The sequence below is a fragment of the Ranitomeya imitator genome, chromosome 1 (genome assembly GCF_032444005.1).
Source record: "Ranitomeya imitator isolate aRanImi1 chromosome 1, aRanImi1.pri, whole genome shotgun sequence".
NCBI classification, from domain to species: Eukaryota; Metazoa; Chordata; class Amphibia; order Anura; family Dendrobatidae; genus Ranitomeya; species Ranitomeya imitator.
In genome coordinates, this window is record NC_091282.1 from 377,226,086 (window position 1) to 377,240,538 (window position 14,453).

The 14,453-nt window shown below is 43.5% G+C and overlaps 1 protein-coding gene across 5 annotated transcripts in view; it reads left to right on the plus strand.

Annotated features, from left to right (window-relative positions):
- DCAF11 (DDB1 and CUL4 associated factor 11) overlaps nucleotides 1-13,382 on the plus strand; it is a 73,277-nt gene extending 59,895 nt beyond the window's left edge. For all 5 annotated transcript variants that reach the window (XM_069761839.1, XM_069761847.1, XM_069761824.1 and 2 more), the window contains 7 exons: nucleotides 4,156-4,224; nucleotides 8,872-8,929; nucleotides 9,090-9,275; nucleotides 9,606-9,759; nucleotides 9,843-9,995; nucleotides 11,812-11,918; nucleotides 12,947-13,382. In XM_069761839.1, the coding sequence (XP_069617940.1) occupies nucleotides 4,156-4,224; nucleotides 8,872-8,929; nucleotides 9,090-9,275; nucleotides 9,606-9,759; nucleotides 9,843-9,995; nucleotides 11,812-11,918; nucleotides 12,947-13,063 (844 nt within the window). In that variant the 3' untranslated portion in view covers nucleotides 13,064-13,382. The remainder of the gene's footprint in view (nucleotides 1-4,155; nucleotides 4,225-8,871; nucleotides 8,930-9,089; nucleotides 9,276-9,605; nucleotides 9,760-9,842; nucleotides 9,996-11,811; nucleotides 11,919-12,946) is intronic.
- The last annotated feature ends 1,071 nt before the right edge of the window (nucleotides 13,383-14,453 follow it).

The window sequence follows — 14,453 nt, forward strand, 5'->3', positions numbered from 1 at the left end:
ATGACCAGTATGCCCTGGTTTTAAAGGCACATGACCAGTATGTCCTCGATTTTAAAGGTACATGACAAGTATGTCCTGGTTCTTAAAGGCACATGACCAGTATGTCCTTGATTTAAAGGTACATGACCAGTAGGCCCTGGTTCTTAAAGGCACATGACCAGTATTCCCTGGTCTTAAAGGCGCATGACCAGTATTTACTGGTCTCAAGAGAACATCATCAATCCGAGGCTGGTCACCCTAACTGAGCTCTGGAGCCTTCCGCCGCTCATCCCCTAACCACAACCCATGGTTTCTCTGACAAGAGATGGAATCCCTCTGTGAACCCTCTGTGGCTCGGAGTGCTCGCAGGACCGATATACATGGTCTCTCTCCTACATGGGAGCCGTCGGCTAGCAGGGGCCGCAAGTGTTCTAGGAATTCGTACAGGCGTCTAGAAAACGGAAGTTTTCACTTCCTGATCTCTCCCCTATGATTTGTTGAGTACAACGCTGAATATGGATCGCATATTGCCTTGGATTGCCAGAGCTTCAGCAAAAGAGGGACTCTCCTATTTATACCATCAACAAATTGACGAGTGATTCACTGGACAGAAGCCTCTAAGTAGGTTGCCATACCTGGTCTGTTTTTTTTATGGGCGACGGGTCCTTTAAAAGGCACTGATTTCCCCCCCCCCCCACACCTTCAACACACGAACACATGCAGTGTCGCCTCCATGTATCCTCTTCTGCATCCAGGCCTAACGCCAGACAACCTGCCCTGCCCACCCGGGGACCTCAACTCTGGGGATGTACAGAGGCACATATTTTTGGCGTCCGAGCACCCACCTTTGTATCACCACTATTTAGCGGATGATGCAAGAAAGCGAACGCTCCCTCTCCACGTCCCTGTTAAGAGGATGATAGATCGAGGGTTCCTAATTTTCTACTCTGCACGACGATGGCAAGAGACCTGCTGGTTGCAGCCCCGCTTTTTGCCACTTGGCAGACTAATCGGGTAGAATTTCTGGTGGTATACCTACCAGTATCTCCGCCTGATGTATCATCAATTAAAATACCACAGACGGTCGGATAGCAAATCTGGTGCGTTCCGTCTTGTGGTTTCGGGTTCAGCGCTCTCCACCACATGGGTTGCTTGACCAATAGTCTCCTGGTCAGAGACCTTAACTACTTCAATTCAAATCAAATCTTCTGAGCGGGAGACTAACAAGGGATCGTGTCTTTTCTACGGACCCATCCAGCAGTGGAAGCGTTGTCCAGGACAGTCTAGATCTAAGGAATCTTGGTTTCAAAAAGGAGGCAACGAAAAGTAAGATCATTCCTGGTCCTCAAACTTCTAACAACCTTTCACAGGGTCCTCCTTTTTCAGATGGAGTTCCTCCGCTCAGCCATCGACATTCGGGATTCTTACCCTCACATGCCTATTTTTTCCCCTCTACAATAATCTCTTCGCCTTTCCATTCGCGAACAGCATTTTCAAGTCACGATCTTGCCCTTCGGCCTGGCTACCGCACCAGAGTGGTCGCAAGGGTCATAGCGGTGGTCATGTGCTTCTTGCATCCTAGAAGCATAGTCGTCCTGCCCTACTTGGTCGACTTTCTAGCCGCTCTTCAGGGACCACGCTGAGTCGTCTATATCACTTGCAATACCCTCTCACTTGGGCTAGCAGCTAAACTTAGACAAGTTTTTTTTTTTTTCCTCATTCCCAGCCCAGCAGATCCTCTTTGAGGATGATCCTGCACAAGAAGGATGTTGATTCTCTCTCGAGTCAAGGTCGTGGCCCTTCAACAGGGAGCTTGTGCACTTGATCACTCATTCCCTCGGTTCATTCAATTCGCTAGGAGGGTTCTGAGGAAAAAGTCAACAATGGAAGAAGTATCTTTCGCTCCTCTCGTTTGCAGCAAGTGAATCAGGCTTTCAAAGTTAGTCTCTAAGCTCCATCCTCATCCAGAGCCTTCTCCTGGTCCAATGGTTATTAGGGAATACCGATGCCAGTCTTCTTCTCCCGATCATTTCTCTGGACATCCGAACGGTACGGCTAATCCTACAGCAGGTCCACTGCCTTTAGATGGATCCGTCTTCAATTGGATAATGCCACGGCTGTACCATACGTCAATCATCTAGCAGGTACCCACAGTCAAGCGCCATGGCCGAGGTACCTCGCACTCTCTGATGGGCCGAGATCTATCATTCGGTGATCTCAACAGTACATATCCCTGGAGTAGAACACTGGGCGGATGACATGTTCAGCCGTCAGGGTTTCTCCTCAAGTGAGTGGGAACTTCACTCGGAAGTCTTCCTTCAGATCTGCCTTCACTGGAGTACTCCAGTTGTAGGTCGGATGGCGTCCAAGCTGAACGCCAATGTACTCCAGTTCATGGGTTGGCTTCGAGATCAGAGACCATCGCAGTGCATGCTCTGTTCTTCCATGGTACCAATTTCCATAACCCCTCTTCCACTACGTCTAAGGTCCTTTTGGAAGCAGAAAGGGCCCCAGTGATCCCGGGAGACCCGCACTGACCATGTCAGGTTTTCTCACTTGCGGTGCTAGTGTTTTTCCGTCTTAGTTCGACAAAACTGGAAATATGGTCTTTCTCGCAGGGAGCCTTCTCCTGTAGTTCTTCCCTACCGTGTACCGTTAGATCTGTGGGACCTTTTTCGATCCAGAAAGACCATACTATCAGGGAAGGTCACTCCCCTTTTTTCTCTGCGTTCTGGTCATCCGGATGAGTCTTCAGAGCTCGCCGCTCTGTTTTCTTTCAGTCTCTTTTTCTTATTACCATCAAAGCAAGGTTGCCCTCAAGCCATCCCCTTCCCTCGATGCCAAGGTGGTTTTGTATTCCCACTGTTGCAGGAGCATCGTCCTCTCATCTCCTTCGGCTTCAGTCCACAAGACGGAAGGGGTTCTCCATGATCTGGAAGAAATAAGTGCTCCGAGCGGGTACGTATCGAGGACGGCATCCTTCCGAAGGTTGGACACTTTACTTGGGCTTCTCGATGGTAAGTAGGCTTCCTGACGGTCACAGGAAGTGTTTAACCGTTTCATCGGCCATGTTAGCCTGGTGGATTCTTTTCTCCATCCAGGAGTCCTTCCGTGCTAGATGTCAGCCTATCTCCCTGTCTGAGGGCTCTAGGCTCCAGACGTCGGAAGCACGACTGCAAGCTTACGAATTCCTCCAGTCCGCAGGCATTCTTGCAGCACTATAATTCACACACTTCCACAGATGTGAGTCTGGGCAGGTGGACTTTGCAGGCCGCGGTGGCGCACTTGTCAGTAGCGGTTACACGGCCTGATCTGATGTTATCCCCACCCAGGGACTGCTTTGGGACGTCCCATGGTCTGTGTCCCCCAATGAGGCGAAGGAGAAATAGGGATTTTTGTGTACTCACCATAAAATCCTTTTCTCCGAGCCATTCATTGGGGGACACAGCTCCCTCCCTATTAGTAGTTTGTACTTGTTTTTATCATTTGATATGTTATACTCTCCTATATATTGTGACATGCTATACGCTTATATGTTCTAATTGATCTCCTACTGCTTTTGCACCGAACTGGTTAGCTGGGGGCCAGCAGGAGGGTGTATACTGCAGGGGAGGAGCTAACTTTCTTTGTATTACTTAGTGTCAGCCTCCTGGTGGCAGCAGCATACACCCATGGTCTGTGTCCCCCAATGAATGGCTCGGAGAAAAGGATTTTACGGTGAGTACACAAAAATCCCTATTTCACTATAATGGGGCAGAAGGAGTCACTTCGTGCTCTGTCTAGCCTCTGTTCCAACTGTCTTTTTTTTTAGGCGCAGTTAACCATGATTTTGTGCTCTCCTAAAAAAGACAGAGACTGCCAGAACAGAGGCTAGACCGAGCACAAAGTGATTCCTTCTGTCTCATTATATTGAATGGCTGCATCAGGGATCTTGTACAAATCCATTTTTTTTAGGGCTGTAGATGGTGGCTGCAACATAACCAGAAACATGTGGCCTGAACAAAATGTGAACATACTCTAGGTTCTTGACTTGTGCCATACAAATGTTTACCATGTATTTTTCAAGCAATTTAGTAACAGTTCAGGCATTTACATTTATTATGGCATCTTTGTTGCACTATATGCATATTTGGTAGCCTTTTAATTCTTGTCTGATCTTTCCTTTGATCCAAATAGTCCATCAGAGAGACGTTTTGCTGTATTTTCCCTCACTGTATCCCGTGACTGTCGGGAAGTGCTTGGTGGGTGAGTACACAGATCGAGTATGATAAGAAATATGTCTGCATATATATATTTTAAATATGGTTATTTCCAAGGTTTTGAGCATAAATAACATAAAGAGCAACAAGGAAATTAACAGGTACAGTGTACCAACATTTATAATCATGGTGCCAATATACAACGTCGAGTACAATGCCACAGAGGAAAGAGCGGCAATAGATGTGCAAGAGACATGGTATTTTCTGGTTTATATGAATAAGCAAGACAGCTGTAAATACAGAATACACAAGTAAACATGAGCGGTAATATCGAGACCTGTGCAATACCTGGCAAGGATCTAAGAGGTAAGGTTTCTCCTTGTGGAGAGTGACATGCCAAGTCTGGAATGCCAGTATGAGACTTAAACGCCTTGCATGCTCCTCTAGGAAATAAAATATGTAAATTGTCTCTTCAGAGAGGATGAGGATTTGAACTCTAGTGCCACTGATTGGAAGTGGCAATCTTGCAAGTCATTATCGACCCTTTAATGAGCCTTGAAGTATGACTTAGGATAAAAGCTAAATCAGAATCTCAATTTGTAGGCATGGTGTTTCGGGGTATTGCCCCTCGTCAGTACAAAGTATGAGACCTGATTTGGCTAAGTGAGAGGCTAAGACTGGGATCTAAGGGGTAAGGTTTCTCTTTGTGGAAAGTGACCTGCTAGGTTTAGCATGCCAGTATGAGGAGACTTAACCCCTTCAAGACCTTGCCCTTTTCCGTTTTTGCGTTCTCGTTTTTCGCTCCCCTCCTTCCCAGAGCCATAAATTTTTTTTTTTTTTTTTTTTTCCGTCAATTTGGCCATGTGAGGGCTTGTTTTTTGCAGGACAAGTTGCACTTTTCAACGACCTCATTGGTTTTAGCATGTCGTGTACTAGACAACGGGAAAAAAAATTCCAAGTGCGGTGAAATTGCAAAAAAAAGTGCAATCCCACACTTGTTTTTGTTTGGCTTTTTTGCTAGGTTCACTAAATGCTAAAACTGACCTGACATTATGATTCTTTAGGTCATTACGAATTCATAGACACCAAACATGTCTAGGTTACGTTTTATCTAAGTGGTAAAAAAAAATTCCAAACTTTGCTAAAAAAAAAAAAAAAATTGCACAAATTTTCAATACCGGTCTCCATTTTTTGGGATCTGGGGTTGAGTGAGGGCTTATTTTTTGCGTGCCGAGCTGGCGTTTTTAATGATACCATTTTAGTGCAGATACGTTCTTTTGATCGCCGTTATTACATTTTAATGCAATGTCGCAGCGACCAAAAAAACGTAATTCTGGCGTTTCTAATTTTTTTTCTCACTAGGCTGTTTAGCGATCAGGTTAATCCTTTTTCTTATTGATCGGGCGATTCTGAACGCGGCGATACCAAATATGTGTAGGTTTGATTTTTATTTTTTTTTATTTTGAATGGGGCAAAAGGGGGGTGATTTAAACTTTTATAATTTTTTTTTTTTTTTTTTTTTTCATATTTTTTTAAAACTTTTTTTAAAATCAGATCGCTCCTATGTAGCTGAATTGCAGGCTTGCTATGAGCGCCTATCACAAGGTGGCTCTCACAGCAAGCCGACATCAGCAACCGTAGAGGACTCAAGGAGACCTCTGGTTACTATGCAGAAGCATCGCTGACCCCCGATCATGTGACGGGGGTCGGCGATGCGCTCATTTCCGGCCCGATGGCCGGAAGCGCCAGTTAAATGCCGCTGTCAGTATTTGACAGTGCATTTAACTAGTTAATAGTGGCGGGTCAATCGCGATTTCACCCGCTGCTGTTGCGGGCACATGTCAGCTGTTCAAAACAGCTGACATGTCCCGGCTTTGAGGTGGGCTCAGCATCGGAGTCCACATAAAAGCAGGGGATCCGACCTCCGCTGTAATAGTACGGCGGAGGTCGGTAAGGGGTTAAACAGCTTGCATGCTCCTCTGGGAAATTAAATATGCAAATTGCTTGCATGGTGTTTGTCTCCTTATACTGGCGTGCCAGACCTGGCATGTTGCTCTCCACAAGGAGAAACTTTACCCCTTAGATCCCATTCTTAGCCTCTCACCTAGCCAAATCAGATATAATACTTTGTACTGATGAGGAGCAATACCTTGAAACGCTGTGTCTAGAAACTGAGATTCTGATTTGGCTTTTATCCTAAGTCCTATTTCAAGGCTCGTTAAAGGGTCGATATTGAATTGTAGGATTGCTTCTTCCAATAGGTGGCGATAGAGTTCAAGTCCTCTTCCTCTCTGTAGAGACAGTTTGCATATATCTTGACAAGAGCATATAGAAAAGTCATTTGAATATAAGAAGTGCAGAAGAAAAAAAACTAGAACTGTTATATATAGTCCCTGTCTTTGAACCATTCCTAAGTGTCCAATCTTTTTTCATACTTTTTTTCATATGGATGAAAGTTGTGTCTTCAGAGAGGAAGAGAACTTGAACTTTAGTGCCACCTTTAGGAAGTAGCAATCCTTAAAGTCAATATCAAGCCTTTAACAAGCCTTGCCATATGACTTAGAATAAAAGCCAAACCAGACATTATATGTGCAGAGAAGTGCTTTGGGGTGTCCGCCCCTCCTTCGTGCAAAGCAAGAGGTCTGATTTGGCTGGATGAAAGGCCTCTGATGAGAGCCTAAGGGGGAACATTTTTCATAGGAAAGCATATATCTTAATTTTTTTTTTATTGAGAACATATAGGGGTCAGATGAGGCCATCTAGGTCAATAGTATAATTTTGCAAGCTATAAAGTTTATGGAGCATAATTTACTGATGAAATGTCCAAAAATCTATATATTCAACAATTCCAAACAAGCATAGTTTGTAATCCAGTGAGAGGAGAGGGCCAAGTATATCTCTTTACACATCCAATACTGATCTCCACAGTGAGAGAATTGGATCTACTTGTGTATCGACATTATGTTTACGTGTGAGTAGCAGAGATGGTAAGAAATACAAATGTTAGTTTTGTGCCTTTGAAAACATGAATACTTTCTTCCAAAAATGCCAACACAAATGTTCAAGGGATATGTTAGATTATTACAGCTCAGCTCCATTGGCACATATGAGGCTGAGCTGTAATGATGCTAGTGCACAGGTATGGCTCTGCTTTCTTAAAAAAAAGGCGTTTTTTTCGATCCTTTATAACCACTAAACCCATTTAAAATATATAACCATTGTATAACCATTTAAGATGACAACATTTGCCCTTAGGCCACCGTCGGAATTAGTGTATTAATTTCATACCATGCAGGTCACTCTTTCAAAATGTATAAAACAAAATACAGTACAGGTAAATGAAGTTTTCCAGGGGTTGTCCTTGAAAACATATAGGGTTAGAGAAATGTAAAATAACAGCTCAGGTGTTGCCGAGACTTCTAATACACTATGTCATTGACATCTAGTAGACGACATGGTAATAATAAATGCAAACAAAGAGGAAAGTCTAAAAGAGGGGGGAGGGGAAGACTTAAATGTAGTCTTTTTAAAATAGAACTTTTATTCACGCTCTATTAAAAATAATATCTGTTTTGTGGTATGCTGGGGTACCTTCCATATTCATTATGCCCAACCAAGCTGAATATAAGTGGCTCCTTGAATGCTGAATGTACACCATCTGGCAAGGAGAAAGGGTAGTACTAACACACAAAATGCCATCAGACAATGCCCAATGGGCTACAATATGTCTCTGTAATATATAGGTGTGATAAGACAGGACCTCCCTGTTTATGGATTAATACTAGGGAATATATCAGAAAGACACTAGCAAAGTAGTAATCTCTAGTAATTTATTACGGTCTTGTAACTAGTTGGAGGAAAGCTGAAATATTGTTCCAGCCATGTTTATTTGATCTGTGCAGCATCCTATCAGACTAAAGGGAATGCCGTGCTCTCTGCTGTACATTATGATGAGCCCCCAGCTCCACCCAAAATGACACGTAGTAATGTGATATGCAATCGTCTGCATGTGCGATTAATATGCTTTTATTCAATATGATTGTGCTTGTAACTATGACAATAAAAGTGGCACACTGATATTTATCTATATATGTATGTGAGCGCATAATATGCTGACAAAATTCCGATGTTAAATTTGTGACTGACCTCAGATATTTATATTTATGAACAATGGTATGCAAAACAGAGCTCCTACTATTTCCCTCACTGGTCCTCTTCCCGCACTAGTTGTCCAGGAAGAGTGTCCCAACTCACGTTTCGCTTGATAACCCGGCTTGTTCTAGGGGGCAGGGCACTCATCACAATGAATAGAAGTATATATATCAGACACACTCTGTTGCATATTACATGACCACGTGCCTTCTTGGGTCAAGCCGGGGCACTGATAAAATGCCTTAGATCTTATAGTCCTAAATGTCAAAGCTGCCTAGTCAAGCAGAGATACATTTCCTGTCACCAAACGATAACTTGTGAAACATTTCATACCAGCCAAATTGGTTGTGTCCCAGATATAACTGAATGGCGAGGGACCCACATTCTCGACATTGTTACAGGCCTCAGAGTTGGGAATAACCTTTTTATTTAAAGTCTTGAAATTAATTAATAGTAGTTCCAAGAATGCAAACACCTAGGGACATATATCCTGGAAAGCTAGATGAGGAATTTATATGGATCATGTACCTTCTCTTCACAGAGCCAATGATGGATGTGTGTATGTGTACGACTTAGAACAAAACTGTCGCATACTGAAGGTACAACATCTTTACCAACATTTTATTACATTTTCATAAAGTGAAACCTGAATGTTTTCCCTGTCCTCTCTTTTCATCCCGTTGCTCTGTTTTCTTTCTAACCCATTCCCCAAGTTTACAGTTTTTGGCCACCATTTATATTTTTTCTCCTTCCTCCTAGATTGGTGCTCATGAGGATGATGTCAATGCTGTCTCTTTTGCTGATGACAGCTGTCACATCTTGTATTCTGGCGGTGATGATGCTCTTTGTAAAGTTTGGGATCGTCGAACAATGCGCGAGGATGATGCCAAACCAGTTGGAATCTTAGCTGGACATCAGGATGGTATCACGTTCATTGACAGCAAGGTGAATACTTTGAAGTTAGGATATCGGTGTTGCTTTTGATTTTTTTTCTTTTTCGTTTTGCTTCTCACTGTGATCTGAATTACTTCATTTTTTTATATTATCTTTTAACTTCAGAGTTATGTCTTTTGATCTCCAGTTCCTCACTCTTTGTGGCCAGATTCTCATCTCTACAGTATGTGTCTTTTCTGGTTTCATATTTTGAATGAACTTGGGCCAACATTACTTGTCCTTTCATGTCTCCATCTTCAGGTTTTTTTTTTGTTTGTTTTTTTAAGTTTGGCCAATGGTTTTTCTCCTCTCATAACAAAATATTTTTTTTACAAATCCCAGGGTGATGCAAGATATTTGCTTTCTAACTCAAAAGACCAAAGCATTAAGCTGTGGGATATCCGGCGATTTTCAGGTCCAGAAGGGCTTGAGGCCTCGCGTAGAGCAATCACCCAACAGAATTGGGATTACAGATGGCAACAAGTGCCCAGGAAAGGTGAATTAATCACTTCAGTTAAACCAATAGTGTTTACTTTATTTTGCTTTTCTATTTCATGTATTGCTTTGTATACTTTGCAGCTCTCAGGAAAAAGCGCCTTCCTGGGGACACATCTCTGATGACTTATCGTGGCCATGGTGTCCTGCACACTTTGATCAGGTGTCGCTTCTCACCTGCGAACAGCACTGGACAGCAATATGTGTACAGTGGGTGCTCAACTGGCCGAGTTGTGAGTAAGTACATAGATTACCGTTATTTAAAATATTAAAGGGGTTGTCCCCTACTAGCACAACCTCTTCTTGAACGAAATGTTTGTCCCCGATAAAATTAAAAATCCTATACTCCCCTCCTGTGCTGGCACTGTTCCTGTGGTGTCAATACTCGCTGTGCCAGGACTCTTTTGCGGTGTTGTGATACGTGGTGCCCAATCAGCACTGGCGTCACTGTCTCAACCTTCGTACAGATTGAACATGAAGAGGAAGCAAGGGATCAACTACAGACATGTTCAATCCGTACAAAGGCGGAGTCCGTGGCGCCAGCTCTTATTGTGCGCTGGGCACCACATGTCACAACACCACATGAGAGCCCTGGGACCGTGAGTTCTGATACCTATGGAACGGCGCCAGCACGGGAAATGAGTACCGTATATGCTCGAGTATAAGCCGACCCGAGTATAAGCCGAGACCACTAACTTTGCCACAAATAACTGGGAAAACTTAATGACTCGAGTATAAGCCTGGGGTGGAAAATGCAGCAGCTACCGGTAAATGTCAAAAATAAAAATAGATGCCAATAAAAGTAAAATTAATTGAGACATCAGTAGGTTAAGTGTTTTTGAATATCCATATTGAATTACGAGCCCCATATAATGCTCCATACAGTTCATGATGGGCCCATAAGATGCTCCATACAAACTACGCCCCATATAATGCTCCATAAAGTTTATGATGGACCCCATAAGATACTCCATATTAAAATATGCCCCATATAATGCTGCACAAAGGTTAATTATGGCCCCATAAGATGCTCCATAGGCACATTTGCCCCATACAGTGCTGCATAAAGGTTAATAAGGGCCCCATAAGATGCTCCATAGAGACATTTGCCCCATATAATGCTGCACAAATGTTGATTATGGCCCCTTAAGATGCTCCAAAGAGATATTTGCCCCATATAATGCTGCACAAATGCTAATTATGGCCTCATAAGATGCTCCATAGAGAAATTTGCCCCATATGCTGTTGCTGCAGTAAAAAAAAAAAAAGGCATACTCACCTCTCGTCACTCAGGCCCCCGGCACTTGCAACATTCACCTGCCCTCGTTCCACCGCCAAGCGCCGCTGTGTCTTCCGCGTCTTCTGCACTGACGTTCAGGAAGAGGGCGCGCACTAACCACGTCATCGCGCCCTTTGACCTGAGCATCACAGCAGAGGACGCGGAAGACTGAGCCCGGCGGTGGAACGAGGAGAGGTGAATATTGCGCAATGCTGCTCACCCTCCCCTTTATACTCGCCTGCTCCCGGTGCAGTCCCTGGCAGCTTCCCTGATGGACTCTCCGGCGTTGGCAGCTTCTTCCAGCTTTGAGCGGTCACCGGTACCGCTCATTACAGTAATGAATATGCGGCTCCACCCCTATGGGAGTGGAGTCGTGTCCATATTCATTACTGTAATGAGTGGTACCATGTGACTGCTCAACGCTGGAAGAAGCGGTCAGCGCCCGGAGACCATCGGAAATGCAGGGACCGCGCCAAGAGTAGGTGAGTATGTCACAGTCGCCTCTCCCCCGACCCCCTGGGACAATGACTCAAGTATAAGCCGAGAAGGGCACTTTCAGACTAAAAAAAAATGGGCTGAAAATCTCGGCTTATACTCGAGTATATATGGTATAAATTTTTTATTTTATCGGGGCCAAACATTTAGTTCAAGAAGGGGTTTTCCTAGTAGTGGACAACCCCTTTATGCAAAGAAGAATGAATGGTTATTCCAGAGCAATTGAAAATGTATTATTAATTAGCATGTTATAATTTCTCATCTTTTTGGTTTTCTCAGTTTACGACTTGTTAACGGGTAAGATAGTGATGAAACTGTCGAATCATAAAGCCTGTGTGCGGGACGTAAGCTGGCATCCATGTGACAACAGACTTGTGAGCAGCTCTGTAAGTGATAAATACATTCAGTGTAAAGGAAGTATCATTCTAATACTAACCACAAAGAAGCTGGCCTTCCCCACTCAACCCACTCAATACATTTTGATAGTTTTTGAGTCATTTTTTTGTATATCATAAAGGATAGATCTATAGTAGACATGCGCACATCAGGCAAAATTCAATGTTGTCTTTATATGTGGATTTTCCAAGGAAATTAAATTTGCATAGAAGTTAGTCTTCACAAATTTAATGCCCCTTACTAAATTCGGGGGTCTCCCTGTAAAAAATCCTTATACTCACCTTTCTGGACCCTCCTCATTATCGCCCGTCCTCATCGCATATTTAGATACCCAACACTCACGTTGAAATCCTCCGGCCTCTCACACTGTGCAAAGACTTCCGGCTCTGATTTGGATCTTGGGGATTGTGTGCAAGCACGCAGAAATTCACAACATGAAACCATTACCTTGCTCACAAATGCATAAACCCGTCCCAAACCTCATCACTCTCGGAAGTCCGGGCTCAGTGTGAGAAGACCGGCAATTTCAGTGCTTGTATGTTTGATGTATATTTAAATAATAAAGGGGATTTTCCCAGGATGAAGAAGTTTCATGTCTCAGAAATATATTTTGAGAGAGTTGTATGAAAGCGGGTTCTCTGGGTTGCAAAACTTGTGAAAAAGTAAAAGCATTTACAATATATTTGCCTTAAATTCTTTGGTGTTCCCACGTTGGTGTTCACTAATCCGCACTGAGCATAGTGAAGTTACATCCTTGCTGACTGCAATGGTTTCTTGATATGATGTCACTATAGTCAAAATTTCACTGTGGTAGTGACCTGCCAATTTTAACATTGAAGTCCTGTCTCCACAGAGTAATGTAATGACAACGCCATAACACTACAGAATTCAGATTACAGGGTCTTTTATTTTTATATTGGGTCCAATTGTGATTGAAAAAAACTTTATGCAACTTACTGACGGCTCTTCATTATTTGTCAATTAGCTAAAATTGACAGTACCTTTATTGTACTTGCAGTGGGATGGTACAGTTCGAGTCTGGGATCACCGCCAGTCTGAATTTTATGAAGAGGATTTACGCACCCCACCACTTGAGTCTGAAGGAAGCCCCGCTAGCAGTTCCTCCTCCTGGTAGCCAACAGCAATGACCACTAACACACTTGCACAAACAAGAAACACACTTGGCTTGCTATCAAATTGAAGATAAATGGGACATCAATGAATTTATGCTTAGTATGTGTAGTTTGGTGAATGTAATGAGATGAAGAATAGATTTCTTCAGAACTGAAATAACTGGACTGTTGCAACCTGCTGACTGAGATAATGACAGGTGTCAGATCTGGTGGTGGGATTCTGGGACCACAATGACATCTGTTATTGACCTACAGAAAAATGTATTATGGTGTGTGTCGTTTGCTGGCTTTAATTTCTTTAATAAATCTGTCCCAAATTAATTGATATTGAATTTTTTATAGTAGAAACAAGTCTCCAATATTTGGAATTTGTGGAGGCGATTCATTAAAATGGTTATGCCAGAAATCTGGCATAAACACCTTAATAAGGCACAATATTTTGGAGCAGCTCAGCAGCTGCACAAAAATAATGTGACTTTTGGCATTTACACGCCAGTCCCGACTAGCTATGGAAGTATGGGCGTAGCATGGGTGACAATGGGAGTTGTCACGCCCACCTGTCAAATTTATCATAAGTCCCCCTACTAAAGTGGCGTACTTCACTCCAGAAACATACCCCATCCCCACCCGGCGAACATCTCTGGTAACCGGACATGCTGGATGAAATCAGATGTGCCTGATTCATTAAGCCGCGCACAGTGCTCAATAACTCAGGTCACTGTATTCCAGCGAGCGCTTCATTAAAGCCGCACTTCGGGTAGATAAAGTTTAGCTATCCCATACATTCCCTACTGACACCGTTCGAAGGCTGACACCTCGCTGAATAAGAATAAAACATTGACCTTGCTTACACCCTATCAAGCAGTCTGTGGCCGACACCTCTCTGGGTGGAGGTCCTTCAGCCAGCCGCCATCCAGTGCACTTTGTCGCAGTGTTCCTGGTTGCAATTCCGCTTCCCTCCATGGTGGGCTCGCGGTATTACCAGCTTCCCCAGTTCTTCTAATGATATTTGGAGGCGAAGGGGAAACAGCACAGGTAAGTGCACAATGTAAAAACTCTCGAAAGGCAAGGCCTCTGGGCTGATACTAGTCTCATGCTTTTATGCCGAAGCTAGGCTGGGAGCCTCATGTGCTGATATTTTGCCTTCAAAGATTAACTTATGCCAAGCATGTTATCCTCATTTTGTCATTGAAGAACACTTAGAGGGTTCTGTTGTCCACCAGACCAGTATCAGTCTTAACTACTCAAGGTCTGTAGGAGGGCACATGGGGTTAATACAGCAGCACATTATCTCCGTGAAGACTGCCCTCCAACTGAGGCTCATTAATTAGCTCCTTCAGGTGGGGCCAATCTGACAATGGTGATGTGAAAAAGAACCTGAAGACCCACCTC